A 15,880-nucleotide genomic window follows, 5' to 3' on the forward strand; every position below is an offset into this window, starting at 1 on the left:
GGACATAACCCATTTGTTTATAAAATTGGATGAGTCTACGGTCACAGTCCACCTCACTCAACAAGCCAAGTTTCTCTGTCAGAGCCCGAAAACATGCAGAAAACCTAGACCCCGAGCACATGGCCAGCCAGTGCCTATTCATTGGGGCTCTCTGATCTAGTTACCCCAAAACAGCAAGCTAAGCCCTCAAACATTGTGAGCAAGTTCACCTATTTTACCAATCTATAGTTTCCCTTTTAATGATCTTATAACCCTCCCTAAGCTGTGTTTATAGTTCAAGAAAGTCTCAGAGGGAAAGAAACACTATAAAGACTAATGATTAAAGAGCTGTATTGTCTCACGCATGAGGGGTCCTGAATTTGATCATCTAGACACATTCTCCCTAATAAAAACCTGTTCATGTGGGCTTAAACCCAATATCAAGAACAGCAGAGTGTAGAACGTAAACAGCATTTTAACTGGAGAAACTGCACAACTGTCTTTAAAGGGACACTATAGTCACCAAAACAAGTTTAGCTTAATGAAGCAGTTTTGGTGTATAGATCATGCGCCCGAAGTCTTACTGCTCAATTCTCTGTCATTTAGGAGTTAAATCACTTATTTCTGTTTATGCAGCCCTAGACACCTCCCCAGCTGTGACTGACAGCCTGCATGAAAACAAAATGGTTTAATTTTCAATCAGATGTAACTAAATTTGAAAGTTTTTATCTCCTGCTCTGTAAATTGAACTTTAATCACACACAGGAGGCTCATGTAGGGTTTAGCAAGCTAATTTACAATGTCTTATGTCCTGCTCTGTTAATGAACAGAATTGAAATAAAGTGTAAATATTAGATGACTGTTTACAGGAAGTGTTTAGGAAGGCTGTACCAGTCACGTGTAAGGAGGTGGAACTAGGGTGCATGAACAAAGGGATTTAACTCAAAAGGCAGAATTGAGCAGTGAGACTTCATGATCTATACACAAAAACTGCTTCATTAAGCTAAAGTTGTTTTAGAGAGTATAGTGTCCCTTTAAATACCAACTTTTCCCACTATTTCACCAATGTTGGAAATTCAATTTTATCCACAAACCCCAAATGGACGTTTATTGAATCAAACTTTAATTATAGTAAAGAATCACAGTAACAGCAATAATAGCCAGAACTGGCCTGAGGTCAGTGAATTTTATTAATGTAAGAAGATAAGAAGTTATATAGTGTAAAAAAAAGCAAATACATAAATACATAGAATTGAAAGATACTCGTATCCCGAAATGTGATAAAGTCTTTAATATGAAATTCTGGTTGCCAACATTTACAAATGATTTACGTATAAAGTCAAATTCGTATTAAGATTTAAGACATTTACATTTTATAACAAAACAAAGAGATTCGGTTCTGAGGATACAGGGAACGGGATATGGCTGCATTTTAATGCCAATAGCAAAGAAGCCGGTCTATGGTAGAACCTGCAGCTGGGCAAGGGAGCAGTGATGGAAAGTTCGATTAGAATACACACAATATCAGGAAAAAAATAAAAATAGAATTGTAAAAACAAACTGGCAATAAAGAGGAACATGCACAAAAAGAAAAACCTTCCTAAAAATGCTGAGATACTCTTGATCAGTTCACTTTGTGACGTTGTTCACAGACAGACGGATCCTCATTTAGACCCGTTCTATGCAATTCTTCCACTTTAATCGTTAAACGCCATTAGTCAATCGGAGCCTAGAAAACTGGTCCTGCTTTCCTAGTAAGATAGAATCGTGGTTGGTTTGGGTGGTCGATCCCCAGTGCTCCCACTAAGGATCCTTCCAGGAGATTGTACTCAGCTCAGCGTGGTGTAATGATACATTGTCACAAACAGAACCAGCATCTGTGGACAGAACACAGCAGTTAGAACTGTTGGATGGCTGCACACCCTGAATGGTAATGTGGGGTTAGAATCATGCAACATCATCTGTAGCAAAAGGAGGACCCCCCTGCCTCCTCCAGAGAACCCTGGGGACCCCCCCCCCGCCTCCTCCTCCAGAGAACACTGGGGACCCCCCCCCCCGCCTCCTCCTCCAGAGAACACTGGGGACCCCCCCCCCGCCTCCTCCTCCAGAGAACACTGGGGACCCCCCCCCCGCCTCCTCCTCCAGAGAACACTGGGGACCCCCCCCCCGCCTCCTCCTCCAGAGAACACTGGGGACCCCCCCCCCGCCTCCTCCTCCAGAGAACCCTGTGGACCCCCCCCCCGCCTCCTCCTCCAGAGAACCCTGTGGACCCCCCCCCCCGCCTCCTCCTCCAGAGAACCCTGTGGACCCCCCCCGCCTCCTCCTCCAGAGAACCCTGTGGACCCCCCCCGCCTCCTCCTCCAGAGAACCCTGTGGACCCCCCCCGCCTCCTCCTCCAGAGAACCCTGTGGACCCCCCCCCCCGCCTCCTCCAGAGGACCCTGAGGACCCCCCCCCCGCCTTCTCCAGAAAACCCTGAGGACCCCCCCCCCTGCCTCCTCCAGAAAACCCTGAGGACCCCCCCCCCGCCTCCTCCAGAAAACCCTGAGGACCCCCCCCGCCTCCTCCAGAAAACCCTGAGGACCCCCCCGCCTCCTCCAGAGAACCCTGAGGACCCCCCCCCGCCTCCTCCAGAGAACCCTGAGGACCCCCCCCGCCTCCTCCAGAGAACCCTGAGGACCCCCCCCCGCCTCCTCCAGAGAACCCTGAGGACCCCCCCCGCCTCCTCCAGAGAACCCTGAGGACCCCCCCCGCCTCCTCCAGAGAACCCTGAGGACCCCCCCCGCCTCCTCCAGAGAACCCTGAGGACCCCCCCCTGCCTCCTCCAGAGAACCCTGAGGACCCCCCCCGCCTCCTCCAGAGAACCCTGAGGACCCCCCCCCGCCTCCTCCAGAGAACCCTGAGGACCCCCCCCTGCCTCCTCCAGAGAACCCTGAGGACCCCCCCCTGCCTCCTCCAGAGAACCCTGGGGACCCCCCCCTGCCTCCTCCAGAGAACCCTGGGGACCCCCCCCGCCTCCTCCAAAGAACCCCGAGGACCCCCCCTGCCTCCTCCAAAGAACCCCGAGGACCCCCCTGCCTCCTCCAAAGAACCCCGAGGACCCCCCCTGCCTCCTCCAAAGAACCCCGAGGACCCCCCCTGCCTCCTCCAGAGAACCCCGAGGACCCCCCTGCCTCCTCCAGAGAACCCTGAGGACCCCCCCGCCTCCTCCAAAGAACCCCGAGGACCCCCCCCCCGCCTCCTCCAAAGAACCCCGAGGACCCCCCCCCCCGCCTCCTCCAAAGAACCCCGAGGACCCCCCCCGCCTCCTCCAAAGAACCCCGAGGACCCCCCCTGCCTCCTCCAGAGAACCCTGAGGCCCCCCCCCCTGCCTCCTCCAGAGAACCCTGAGGCCCCCCCCCCTGCCTCCTCCAGAGAACCCTGAGGACCCCCCCCGCCTCCTCCAGAGAACCCTGGGGACCCCCCCCTGCCTCCTCCAGAGAACCCTGGGGACCCCCCCCGCCTCCTCCAAAGAACCCCGAGGACCCCCCCTGCCTCCTCCAAAGAACCCCGAGGACCCCCCTGCCTCCTCCAAAGAACCCCGAGGACCCCCCCTGCCTCCTCCAAAGAACCCCGAGGACCCCCCCTGCCTCCTCCAGAGAACCCCGAGGACCCCCCTGCCTCCTCCAGAGAACCCTGAGGACCCCCCGCCTCCTCCAAAGAACCCCGAGGACCCCCCCCCGCCTCCTCCAAAGAACCCCGAGGACCCCCCCCGCCTCCTCCAAAGAACCCCGAGGACCCCCCCCTGCCTCCTCCAGAGAACCCTGAGGCCCCCCCCCCCTGCCTCCTCCAGAGAACCCTGAGCCCCCCCCCCCCCCCCGCCTCCTCCAGACAACCCTGAGGACCCAGCTTCTGCAGACAACCCAAGTGCTTTTTAAAACAATGATCTATCCTAATGGTTAACACAGTTCTACATGACAGCCACCTACTGGCTCATTTAACTTACCGTCCACATCAGAATGGCAAATCCAAACCAAGATATTCCCCATGTATAACTGTTAATGGCGTTTACGATGTGACTGGAGCAGCCCTAGAATAGAAGATAGTGTTACATGTAGCGCTGTATTTACAAACAGCCCGTCCTTCCGTTACTGCCTTACTCTAACATTAATTACCAAATATTTTTATTTTATTATTTATATAGCGCTATCAGATTCCGTAGTGCTGTACAATGGGTCCCACATTTAAAGCTCTGAAATAATACGTTTATAACAGGGTTAATTTTTACTGTTATAAGTTAATTTGATTTACAATGACAAAGTGGTTCCTTTTACACGCCATTGCATCCATTTCAAGATAAACCAGCAGTGCCCGTCTATGAGGGCCACAACACCAGACTCAGGAGCTCTGAGTAAGCACTAGCCAATTATGGAAAACCAGAAACTTCTGGGAGAATGTGCTTTGCTCACGTGACATGAATGAGAGGAGCATTGTGTGTACCGGGCATGGGGCACAATATAACGGCTAATAAAGCTAAATGCACCTTAATATATATGCCAGATACGGGGTATAATAAAACGGTAATGGAGCCAAATGCCCCTTATGCAGTGCGTGGTGTATAATATATAGTGAATGGGGTACAATATACAGTGCGTGGGCAATAACTGGTACAATATACAGCATAATGCATCTAAATGCCCCTTATACAGTGCGTGGTGTATAATATATAGTGTGTGGGGTATAATATACAGTGCGTGGGCAATAACTGGTACAATATACAGCATAATGCATCTAAATGCCCCTTATACAGTGCGTGGTGTATAATATATAGTGTGTGGTGTATAATATATAGTGTGTGGTGTATAATATACAGTGAATGGGGTATAACGGGTACAATATACAGCATAATGTATATAAATGCCCCTTATGCAGTGCGTGGTGTATAATATATAGTGTGTGGGGTATAATATATAGTGTGTGGGGTATAATATACAGTGAATGGGGTATAACGGGTACAATATACAGCATAATGTATATAAATGCCCCTTATGCAGTGCGTGGTGTATAATATATAGTGTGTGGGGTATAATATACAGTGCGTGGGCAATAACTGGTACAATATACAGCATTATGTATCTAAATGTCCCTTATACAGTGCGTGGTGTATAATATATAGTGCGTGGTGTATAATATACAGTGTGTGGGGTATAATATACAGTGCGTGGGCAATAACTGGTACAATATACAGCATTATGTATCTAAATGCCCCTTATTATTTACACAGTATATGGGAGATCACTCCCATCATGCTCAGCAGGCCGGCAGCACTACCTGTGAATTGATAAAGGATGGATAACCCAGGAGGCAGCCTTGCTGGTTCACAAGCTGGAAGTTGGCATCCCTGGTGCAGCACCAGTACGGCCATGGGGCATCGTTCTCCGCGTAAAGAGAGCGGAACTTGGAGCCATAGGAGATCCAGTCCTGGGGGCCGTCAAATCCACAGCAGCTTTTCTGCAGGAAGAGAAAGTACATAGAAACCATAAAGACCAGCTAAGTGCAAATCCCACAGAGAATCCTGAGCATGCGCAGTCTCACAATATACAGCTTGCACCCCAATATACTGGGGGCCCTGTTCTCAGGAGCTTGCAATCTAGCGGGGGCTGGGGGGGGGGGGGGTATGGACAGAATATGCTCTGTGTAAAGATGCTGACTGGCAGCAGCTCCCAATCCAAACACTTTATTATATTAAACATTGGAACATCCTCGCAGACAAATGCTTCAAGACAATGTATCCAGTGATTAACCTGCAGTACCATATATGGCCACAGGGGTATCTGAAAGAGTTTATTGAGAAAATTTCACTTTTTTTTTTTTTTTAATCTGGCTGAGCGGCTGTGTTGGTTCAGACTGCTGCTGACCCTAACTTGCTGCTTTGATCGCTCTGTGTGAACCTGCAGCAGCAGCTAGTTAGGTTGAGCAGGAGTTGGTCAGATAATAGTAAAGTCTGAACCCCCTCCCACCTCAAAGCGCGCGCGCACACACACCTCTTTAAATCTTAAAAATAAAAATAAAATAGATTATTACATTTCATTAAATGCCATAAACTTTTATAAAGCTAAAAGTGAACGTTAAGTTCCCATCCCCCAATCCTGCCCACCTACCTCCAACATCATCCTGTTCCACGTGTTGGTGATTTCAACGCCCTGCGGGGACGTATCCAAGTAGTAGGCGAGCATTTGTTGTTTAATCACATTGGAATTTATCATCTGAGAAAGAAGAAGTTTGATATGATAATGCAATCACGATAACAGTCATTCCATCCCATAATAATCAGAACTTACGTAGTCTCGATGGGTGAAGGACGTTATGCAGGACGCGCATTCAAATATGTAAACGATCATCATGAACACCAGGTACTGCGGGGAGGGAAAAGAAAGCGTTCTAATATTCGGCATTAACCGGACAATGCCTATACCCTCCGTCTATAAAGTGCCAGAGGTCCCACCAAATAAAAACACACGTCGTCTAAATCGTGTCAAATTGCATTTCCTAGATTCAGAGATATTAATATCCCATTCCCTCCTCTGCCATTACCGCTATGCCACCTGCAGTAGTCGATATATGCGGCGTCCATTGGAAGCTCAGCATGCGCCACCATGACACCAGCAATGGAGCTACGTCCACCCCAAACACAGACACTGGGAATTCAAGCAGATCCTGGATATGGCCACTTACCACCATGAGCATGGTACGGCTTCCTCTCATCGCAGACACAATGCCATACAGAGCCAGAACAAAGAGTGAGAAGCCACAGAAAATGGCAATCCATCCACCGGCAAACACATCATCCTTTCCAGTAACACCCAAGATGGGGTACACCTTGTACGGGTCGGTCGTAGCCCAGATTGTTTCAGCAAATAATGCCAGCCCAGAGAGCTGCAAGAGAACAGGTTAGAAACAGAAATAAATTCAACTGTAAGCTCGTCCTATGAAAGAGACTGCTGTACCTAACTGACCGTAGGTGGTCTCCAACCTACCACTACACACTACCAACCTGCCAAAGTAAAGGCCTGACCAGTGAGCCCCGGGCTCCCAAAACAAAGTGAATTTCACATTTAAGGCCAGAGTAAGTGAATTGCAAATATTCTCCATGGACACAATGCTTCCATTTTTGTTGCTTTGGTCTTAAATATGAAATTCACTTAATTTCTGACAATTTCCACTAAGGTAAAGAACCCAGTCAGTAAATTGTATTCTACAAACTATAGGAGCAAAACCAGCATCAACACATTTCAATGACTGGAAATAGAACAATTATCACTATTTAGCTCCTGGAATAAAGAAAATTGATAGAATTCAGGAGCCAGCCTGGCAAGTCTTGGAAATGTGGGCCATCTAATGCCATCTCCCTTCAGCTGAGCCGGAGGACTATAACCACCGACAGAGCATTAAAACTAGAGTAACACTGGACATTATGGGTAATGGAGACGGGACCAGGTCTGTATATACAAAGATGACTGAAACTAGAAGTCTGAATGTGAACTACCCCAAAATGTGTTGATAAAGACAGAGCCGTTTCTGTTCTTCCATCCTGAAATCTATGAAGAGGACCTGAAGTAACCAGTAGAACCACATTCCTCGAGCCACCAGGTCACTTCAGGGACATGAATGGGGGGGGGGGGGAAGCATTGACTGTTTCTCCATTTGAGAGACAAAATGCCTAAAGTCATGCTAGAATGTTTTCTTTTATTTAATAGTCTGTTTCGTGTGTCACGGTCTAGCCAGGTCATATTAATAGATTTAGATTGCAAGCTCTTCGGGCCAGGAAGCTAAAATCTTGACATAATTGCTCAGCCACTACACAGCCTCTCCAGCCATCTATAGGGATCTGGGGGGGGACTGCAAACAAACCCAATTTGTTTCAGTAATATATTTTGAAATCCACACTTCTTACTACTCAGTTCTTATGACAATAGGATTTATTTTCTTCTTGCAACAGAATTGTGGGGCACTTCCCCCAATAGGCCACTGAGGACCAGCCTGTAATGTTCGTAACCCTCTAACTTACCATAATAACTACATTTCCAAACACAATGATCCCCACCAGGGCGGACGAGCCCTTCTCTGCCATCCTGGTTCTGTCCGATTAACCTGCGGAAGAGAATTCATTGTTTTGTTAGGTTGGCGGTCAGGAGTTACGAGAGGGACACCGCTGCAGTTTTCTATTCCATTCCATTTATAGAGAACAGAAAGCAGAATAAAAAAAAACAACCAAATACTTGGCATCTCCAGCATTGTCACTTTCTGCCCATTTTATCCTAAATCAGCCAATTCTGTTTTGAATCCCAAACAATCTGGTGTTTAGTGAATAAGCCCTTTTATAGTATTGGGAAGGAAATGCAGAATACGTTCGCCCAGAGCAGGATATTATCCAAGTCTCTGGGGTTTATTCCCCCAGTGAAACAGGGTGTGTAAAAACATTGCTTGTCTTGAGCTAAATCAGTCAGTCACGTCATTTCCAAATCACTTTCTATTATGTTTTATGATTTAATGCATCTTACACAACCCTGTAACCAATGCCTCTTAATGATCTTGTGAGTGTAGTAGGGTCGCCTGTCATTGCCGTCTCCAGGAAATGTTGTGCCAGGCCTAGGAGCTGGCCATGGTGGAAGCCACAGGGAAATGTTTTAATAATTTCATTTGTATCATCATTTAGTATCATCCCCGCCGGCACAGAAAGGGTTACGCGGTACAGGTGGAGCTGTCGCAGTTAGAGGATTAGTTAGAGCTCTGTTTTATAACTTGGCACCAGAGTGGTCAATGAGGGCACTAACAAAGCAATCTGGTATACACAGCATGGTCTACAGGGGGCATCACCACCCAAAAACAAAACACAACCTGTTGCACTGGAATAGAATGGGCGCCTGGGACCCACATGTAGCCAGGAATCACACACAGCAGCGGTTTTGGTCCAGTACGTGCTGTACACGGAGGTCACCCCAAGTAATAAATTGAATTCCCAGTAAGTACGGTTTAACATTTTAACCAAATTAGTTGAACTGGAAAAGTTGTCCTGGCCAACGATTGCTTTCTAAATCACCACTTCAGACTTCCATTTCAAATTCACATTCTGAATTCACATGGAATGTCCAAAAATTCACACCTTAGTGAATAACCCAATAAGAAAATGATTGAGGGGCATGTAACGTGTTTGTATTACTGGATGTTACTTCTACCGTGGGCCGGGGATGGGCATTTAGTGTTTTGGAGTAATTGTCACTTCTCAAAAATGTCCTTGGTCTTAATATAAAGAATTATTATTATTATTATATTTTTATTTTTTTAACCCACACAGACACCAGTAACACAACTTTTAGTCAGCCATTTTGTTGTGATAAAAATATCCTTGTTGGAGCAGGTGAGGTGGAAAGTGTCCCTCCCAACCTATACCAACATATTTTTCGGATCACCAACTATAATGAAAAACCTAGAACAGCACAATATAAATAGCAACACGCAAAAACAAAGACAAAAAAACAGTATCTACATTCAAGACTAGAGCCTTATTTTTAAAGTTAAGTCCAAATAAACTGTATAAAAATAAATGTAAAAAATGTAAAAGCAAAAAAGGTTTGTTTTAGAACAAACTCCTACAAACGCTGTAAACGCAGGAAAATCTAAACATACAGACACCCCCCTAAGATTCAAACAGTTTGAAGGGAAGCCTACTCTCATCACAAACATCCACAAAGAATAACAGTTTTTTTTTGTTTTGATTTTTAAACATTTTGCTGGTTCAGTTTAGACAATGTATTGAAAATCTCATTTGTTTAACCTGTTATCTCCCAGATCTCTCTCTGTAACAATAAACACGACACACCTACGATATTGTTACAATAAGACAAAGATTACAGCTGGCGTTATCGGATGTAAACAGACGGCTTCTCTAAACTGGGAGTTAGATTTCAGACAGAATTGGATTGATTTTTGGTTCACATAAAACACAGCCAGCTCTGCCCCTTCCTTGTGTTCTGAAAGCAGCAGATATTTTTAAACCAGAATGGTCAAATTAGAGAATAATTGCAGAGTTTGGGCAATTCCCACAATTCAAAACATTTCAATGACTGGAAATAGAACAATTTGCCCACAGTTACGTTATGACTGCGACACACAGGTTAAACTGGTCATACGGACACAAACTATTCATCTACGGCGTCTGTACTGCCAGCTATATAACATACGCTTATTAAACGAAGAGGTTATTAAACCCTCGAGATTAGAACTCGCCAAAAACCATCATTGCAGAGCAGGAGAGAGCTGGGTACATTTGGCAACTACAAAATAAATCGCCCAGTTTGAGACCACACCAGCCAACGCCCCTTCCATTAATATTGTACAATAAACGTTTTATACAAATACAGCGATCGGAAAACAAATGTTCCCATAATATAGTTTAATACAGTGCGGTGATTATACTACTGACTAATGGGGTCATTACCCCCCCCCTTGCCTGCCCTCCCCCGCTGCACAGTGGGTACACCTCCGTAACCGACCATTCCATCAGAATAATCTAGAATATAAAATGAGGGATAACGGCGAGTTCACCCAAGGAGACGTTGGGACTCTAGACCCCACCTGCTTGTGAGATAATTCAAAAGAACTACAAATTGGGACTTTCACCTTATTTTGGTTTAACAGCAGAAACAGCGCTGTGGAAAAGATTGAACTTGATGGATTCGGAGTGTTTTCCAGTCTGGAAGAATAATTATAATATCCTCTCATTGGTAAAGTCATAACCATCTCAAAATGCATTAAATTTACACTAAAACATACGAAGGAAAACCGTTCAAATAAAGGCTGTTTGTGTGAAAATTGAACAGCGGTGATTATAGAAAAACACATCTCTTGATTACCTCACTGCACCAATACAGCCCCACCTACATATCCCCCTCCCTATAGCGAACACCGGTACACAATACAACCACTATATGAATAAATAAATAAAAACTGAATACCTACTGAGCAGCGTTCCCTCAGACAACAAAAAAATACGTAGGAAGCACATAAAGGTGCAGGATTTCTGATACTCAAATGTGACACCTCCAGTGTATTCTGTGATTTTCACTTTGGGGTGTCACATTTGATTACTAAAAGAGAGACACCTGTTCCCCCAAGTTATCTGATGCATCACCTGTCTTCCCAGGTCCTACAAATCCATTCGAGTATCTTACAACTGATCCTCCCAGTAACACGTCCTCCCTCATAGCCCCTTAAACCTGTCCCCCCAGGTCTCACCTGTCCCAGATCAGACAGTCTGCTGCTGCTTCCTATAGTCTCTGATACTTATAGACTGTGCTGTGGACCTCTGTAGATTAGAGCCTGGCTGGGGTGGGGTGGGGTGGGGTGACACAGGGTGGAGACAGTGACACTATTGTTACAACCTGTGGTTCTACCTTTGCTACAATAACCTGTGTGAATTCCTTGACTGGAGATAACTTAACGCAAGGAAGGAGCATTTGGGGTCAGATTGATGTTCGTCTCTGGGATCTGAGCAGAAACTGACAGCTGGCTCCACAATGGGAGCAAGTTTGGCCTGTCTCACCTGTTCCTCTAATGGAGCCAGCATCCCGAATGGGATCTCACCATTTACACTGGCTTCCAAATGAAAACCTAGTCCTCTCTAATTAACCCTTTATTCATGGACTCCTGATAGCAATTCCCATTATCCTCTGCCAACCCATGGCTGATAAACTGCGTAACTAGAACAGGGATCATTGCTGAATATAGGGGGGTTCAGGGCTCCCAAATAGCTGTATAGCCCCCTCTGCCAATTACCCACAGTCAGAGATATTCAATACCAACAGAGTTAATAACTAAACCGAGAATTCAGAGTGAGTTTCAAATTAAGGTCAAAGTATCCAAAATGGGAAAATTCTCGAAATCTGCCAACGCTTTCCGGCCGCCTGATTCGCTTTGAATTCTCACTTCAGCAAATAGCCCTGTGAGTGAAATTCAAATTTAGGCTGAAATAACTGGAAATGTTTTTTTTTTGTTTGTTTTCTTATTTGAGCTATTTTGTCCCAAAATGTGAAAGCCACTTTGAGTTTGTTGAGTAACACATTGCTGAATTCTGGCCCAAATTGCTGCTTTGTAAAAATTCTCCTGTTGGTCTCAGAGCCTGGCCACGATATTGCCATTTACATTGTAATTCCTTCCAATCTGGAGGATACCGGGCTCTTCACTCATAGGAGAATTCAAGGGGAATTTCAAATCTAAGGCTAAAATAGCCGAAATGGAAATATTCCCTAAATCAGCTGTGCTCTCAGTTTGGCTACTCTGGCCTTAAATCAGAAATCTCACTTTAGTAAATAAACCTGTCAGAAAGTCGGTCGTTCCACAGCCGTATCAATGCGTTTAATCAAGCTTCCATTTGAAGACTGATATTCCTGTGGCAACAGTTTAGCTAAAATACCTGATTTTAAACATCGATCTCGGCTGATTTAGGGTTTATATGGGGGTCTGGGAAATATTGCCTCTAATATTTATATATATTTCTATCCACTTCAAAAGCAAGATGCAATCACTAAATACAGAACCAAATTGCAAAATGTCGACACAAATAGTTGATTTGTAAAATTCCTCTTCTCTGCTATAGTCACAGTTAAAGGGACACTCCAGGCACCCAGACCACTTCTGCCCATTGGAGTGGTCTGGGTGCCAACTCCCACTACCCTTAACCCTGCAACTGTAATTATTGCAGTTTTCATAAACCGCAGTAATTACCTTGCAGGGTTAACTCCTCCTCTAGTGGCTGTCTACTAGACAACCACTAGAGGTCACTTCCTGATTCATATCACAGGTTTTCTGTGCTAGAGCGTCGCTGGACGTCCTCACGCTGTGCGAGGACCTCCAGCGTCGCTCAATTCCCCATAGGAAAGCATTTTCAATGCTTTCCTATGGACAGCTCTAATGCGCTGACGCGATAAAGGGGAGGAGTGGCAGCAAACCGAAACCACCGCCGAGGGACATCGGGGGTCCAGGTAAGTGACTGAAGGGGTTTTCACCCCTTCAGCAACCGGGGATTGGGAGGTGGGAGGGAGAGGGGACCTGCAGTGCCAGGAAAACGGATTGTTTTCCTGGCACTGGAGAGTCCCTTTAAAGTTCAGTTTCTTAATGGCTCTAATGGCTCTAAATTTGTTAGCGGGGGCTGCATGCACCCAGACAGAATTTTTGTTTGTTTGTAGCAAATCAGTAAAATGGGGCTTCTGAGATGACATCACATTGCCCATGCTGATATCATAGGGAGACTGATTTTTTTGGAAATAGGAAGGATATGTTATTTTACACGTCCTCAGTTTCCGGGAAACTAATTTAATTTGTTTTGGAACTAATGTAAAGGGTTTAAGAGCAAAAAATAACCAATTGCAGCCTCTAAACAAAATCAGTCTTGCTGTAGCTATAATCAAATTGGCGAAACGTTCCAAACCAGCTATTTTGGCCTTTTTAATTCACTAAAATTTGGATTTCGGTAAGCGGACGTTTTATTAATCGAGGAAGGACGATACGTGCTCGCTCACAACCTGCGCACAGTACACGGCATTGTAAGGCCGGTGCAGCCATGTCTAACCAGTCCAGCAGCTCTGTCGCTCTTTAGGAATGAGAAGAATGTGGTCAGGTCCCTTCCGCAGATGGGTGTAGACAGTGCTCAATGTGGGGGAACTTGTCGCTGGCTGCCAAGATCACTGTGATTATAAGACTTCCTCCTGGGAGTCTATAGAGGGGAGACATGAAGCACCAGCCATGTAATTAATCAAATCTCGCTTACATAATTACCGCAGTCAAAATCTGACAATGTACCTCAAAAGCCGGCTCAAGAGCTGACAATCTATTTAGAAGTGTTTCACCCCCCACCACCACCGAGTTTCCAGATCCATGTATTCCTGAACACACTGAGAGATTTATCAGTGTCACTGACACTCTTTTGTGTGATGTTCAATGATTTGTTTTGTGCAATTTAACAAACTCTGTGATTTTTGTTGTTGCATTTCTTACACACTGTCAGCTTTGAATATGCACCATTGTTTTTACTGATATTTCTGCCACTCTTTCTGACAGAGAAGCTGAAGAATTTTCATGGCACTATAACTAGCGAATACTGGCGGAGTTTACTATGAAGAAAATGGTTACTTTTTAGATCTCGTTAATCAATATGGTCAGAATGATGATGGAATTTTAACCAGCAGTTTTCAGGCCGCTTTGGTGAATACCCTGCATTCCTCTCCTGCGTACGTACGGACGCCTCGTTAAAAATGCTGCAGAATATTCTAAGCAGCTAGAAGGAAATTAACTACGTAATAAAACGGGAATCTTAATAAGCTGCCAAGACTAACGCATCACTCTCCTGCGCAAATGAATGCAATTTAAAACAGGAAAGCCCTTTTCATGTGCACACCGTCAGCACGGAGAAGGAGCATGCATATTTACTTAGTTAAGATGAATTAATCCGCCAATGAGCTGGCCGTGCACTTAGCACAGCGAACTGATGGAAGCTCCTAGCGTGAGCTTCTAGCGCCGAGGAGCCGCACCCAGAGGATCCCAGCTAAGAAGTCAAACTATTACTAAACGGTTTGACTACCGGCATAGGGGAGTGTGAGAAGTAACATGTAAATTGGGTCATTTGGTTCCAGTTCATACTTTATAGTTAAATGAACAAAAGTAATTCACTGGCAACATTCTACAGCTCTTTATTGAATAGCACCAAAGATATAGAGAGATAGAAACAGGATTCCTGCGTTCGCCGGTCGTATTCCTGGCAGCTTTCTACATGACTTGTGGGGTTAGCGAATCCTCCTGCGGTCTGTCATGGAACAATAAATGGCGAAAAACCATAGCACAAAAATCTTAAATATATCGGCGTTTGCAGCCGTTAACAACAAGGAGATTGTCAGAAGGATGGGAAGATAATTTATTTCATGTTTTGCTGTCTATGACTGCTGGGCTCTGTATATTATTTCAGAAAATACATTTGAGGTTACTGTGGGGCTTATTCGCTAACCTAGACATTATAACACATTTACACTAAAAGCTGTGCTGGAGCCAAGTTTAAGAATTTTGTTTAGCTGCTTTTGCCTAAATTTCAATTTGCTGCCAGTCAGGGGGGGGGGGGGGGGGGGGGTTAGTGAATTAACTATAATGCTTTGTAGAAAATGCTCCCTGTTCTTGGATCCTGTAATATACTCACAGGATAGTGAGAGGGCTAAAAAGCACTGGGCAGCTCATATTGTTTTCTTGCAAATCTAAAGAGATTTAAAGCCAATATATTCTTCCACAGAAGTAGATATGACTAAATGAGGGCACCAGCAATAAAATAGTTAAATCAGGCTCTTTTATAAAACCTACACCAGGCTTAAACTGCACAGAACCTGCATAATGTAACTTGTGTCACTCAACTGCCCAAATACAAAAAAATTTAAAAAATCACTGTTTAGTAGATATGCCCCAAATGAAAACATGCATGTATTTAATTGTTTGCACTGGATGTATATCTAAAACAGCTTGCAAAACCTGCAGTTCTCTTGTCTGCAGTCTTTGCAAACCCTCCCTCCCCTTGTAACCCCGCCCAGACTTTCTGTGGCTGTCCAATCAAGTTTTCCAAAAGCAGCTCAATGAGAAGTCTTTGCATGGCAGATGCTCTGGGCACTTGCTGCCTCTTGAGTTTATCTCCACTGAGCTAAACCAAACAGGAAGTAACAGGACCGGTTATCTGATTGACAGCCAGGGGGGTGTAACCAGGTTAATTTATACACATGTAAAGTTATATTAAAAGATATACACTTTTTGCACAAAAAAAGAAGAGGACACTGTTTTCACATATAAAGCTTTTCAGCAAGCTAAAGTGCATTGTGGGTCTGGAGAATCCCTTT

General features: G+C 45.1%; 1 protein-coding gene across 1 annotated transcript; it reads right to left on the bottom strand.

Annotated features, from left to right (window-relative positions):
- Positions 1-1,133: 1,133 nt before the first annotated feature.
- UPK1A (uroplakin 1A) lies at positions 1,134-11,357 on the bottom strand. The gene is made up of 8 exons (XM_063436852.1): positions 11,253-11,357; positions 8,026-8,108; positions 6,693-6,893; positions 6,299-6,373; positions 6,119-6,223; positions 5,289-5,468; positions 3,964-4,047; positions 1,134-1,856 (listed from the first exon to the last, which is right to left on the bottom strand). Exons 2-8 carry the CDS (start codon positions 8,086-8,088, stop codon positions 1,809-1,811), a joined length of 756 nt encoding a protein of 251 aa, XP_063292922.1. The 5' UTR covers positions 8,089-8,108; positions 11,253-11,357; the 3' UTR covers positions 1,134-1,808.
- Positions 11,358-15,880: the final 4,523 nt, after the last annotated feature.

This window comes from Pelobates fuscus, chromosome 11, assembly GCF_036172605.1.
Source record: "Pelobates fuscus isolate aPelFus1 chromosome 11, aPelFus1.pri, whole genome shotgun sequence".
NCBI lineage: Eukaryota > Metazoa > Chordata > Amphibia > Anura > Pelobatidae > Pelobates > Pelobates fuscus.

Excerpts from the sequence above, each read along its gene's own strand:
- UPK1A (XM_063436852.1), bottom strand. The coding sequence starts at position 8,088 with ATGGCAGAGAAGGGCTCGTCCGCCCTGGTGGGGATCATTGTGTTTGGA. Across the intron at positions 6,224-6,298 it reads CCTTCACCCATCGAGACTAC|ATGATAAATTCCAATGTGAT; the intron begins GTAAGTTCTGAT and ends CTTCTTTCTCAG. Across the intron at positions 5,469-6,118 it reads GGAACAGGATGATGTTGGAG|AAAAGCTGCTGTGGATTTGA; the intron begins GTAGGTGGGCAG and ends CTCTTCCTGCAG.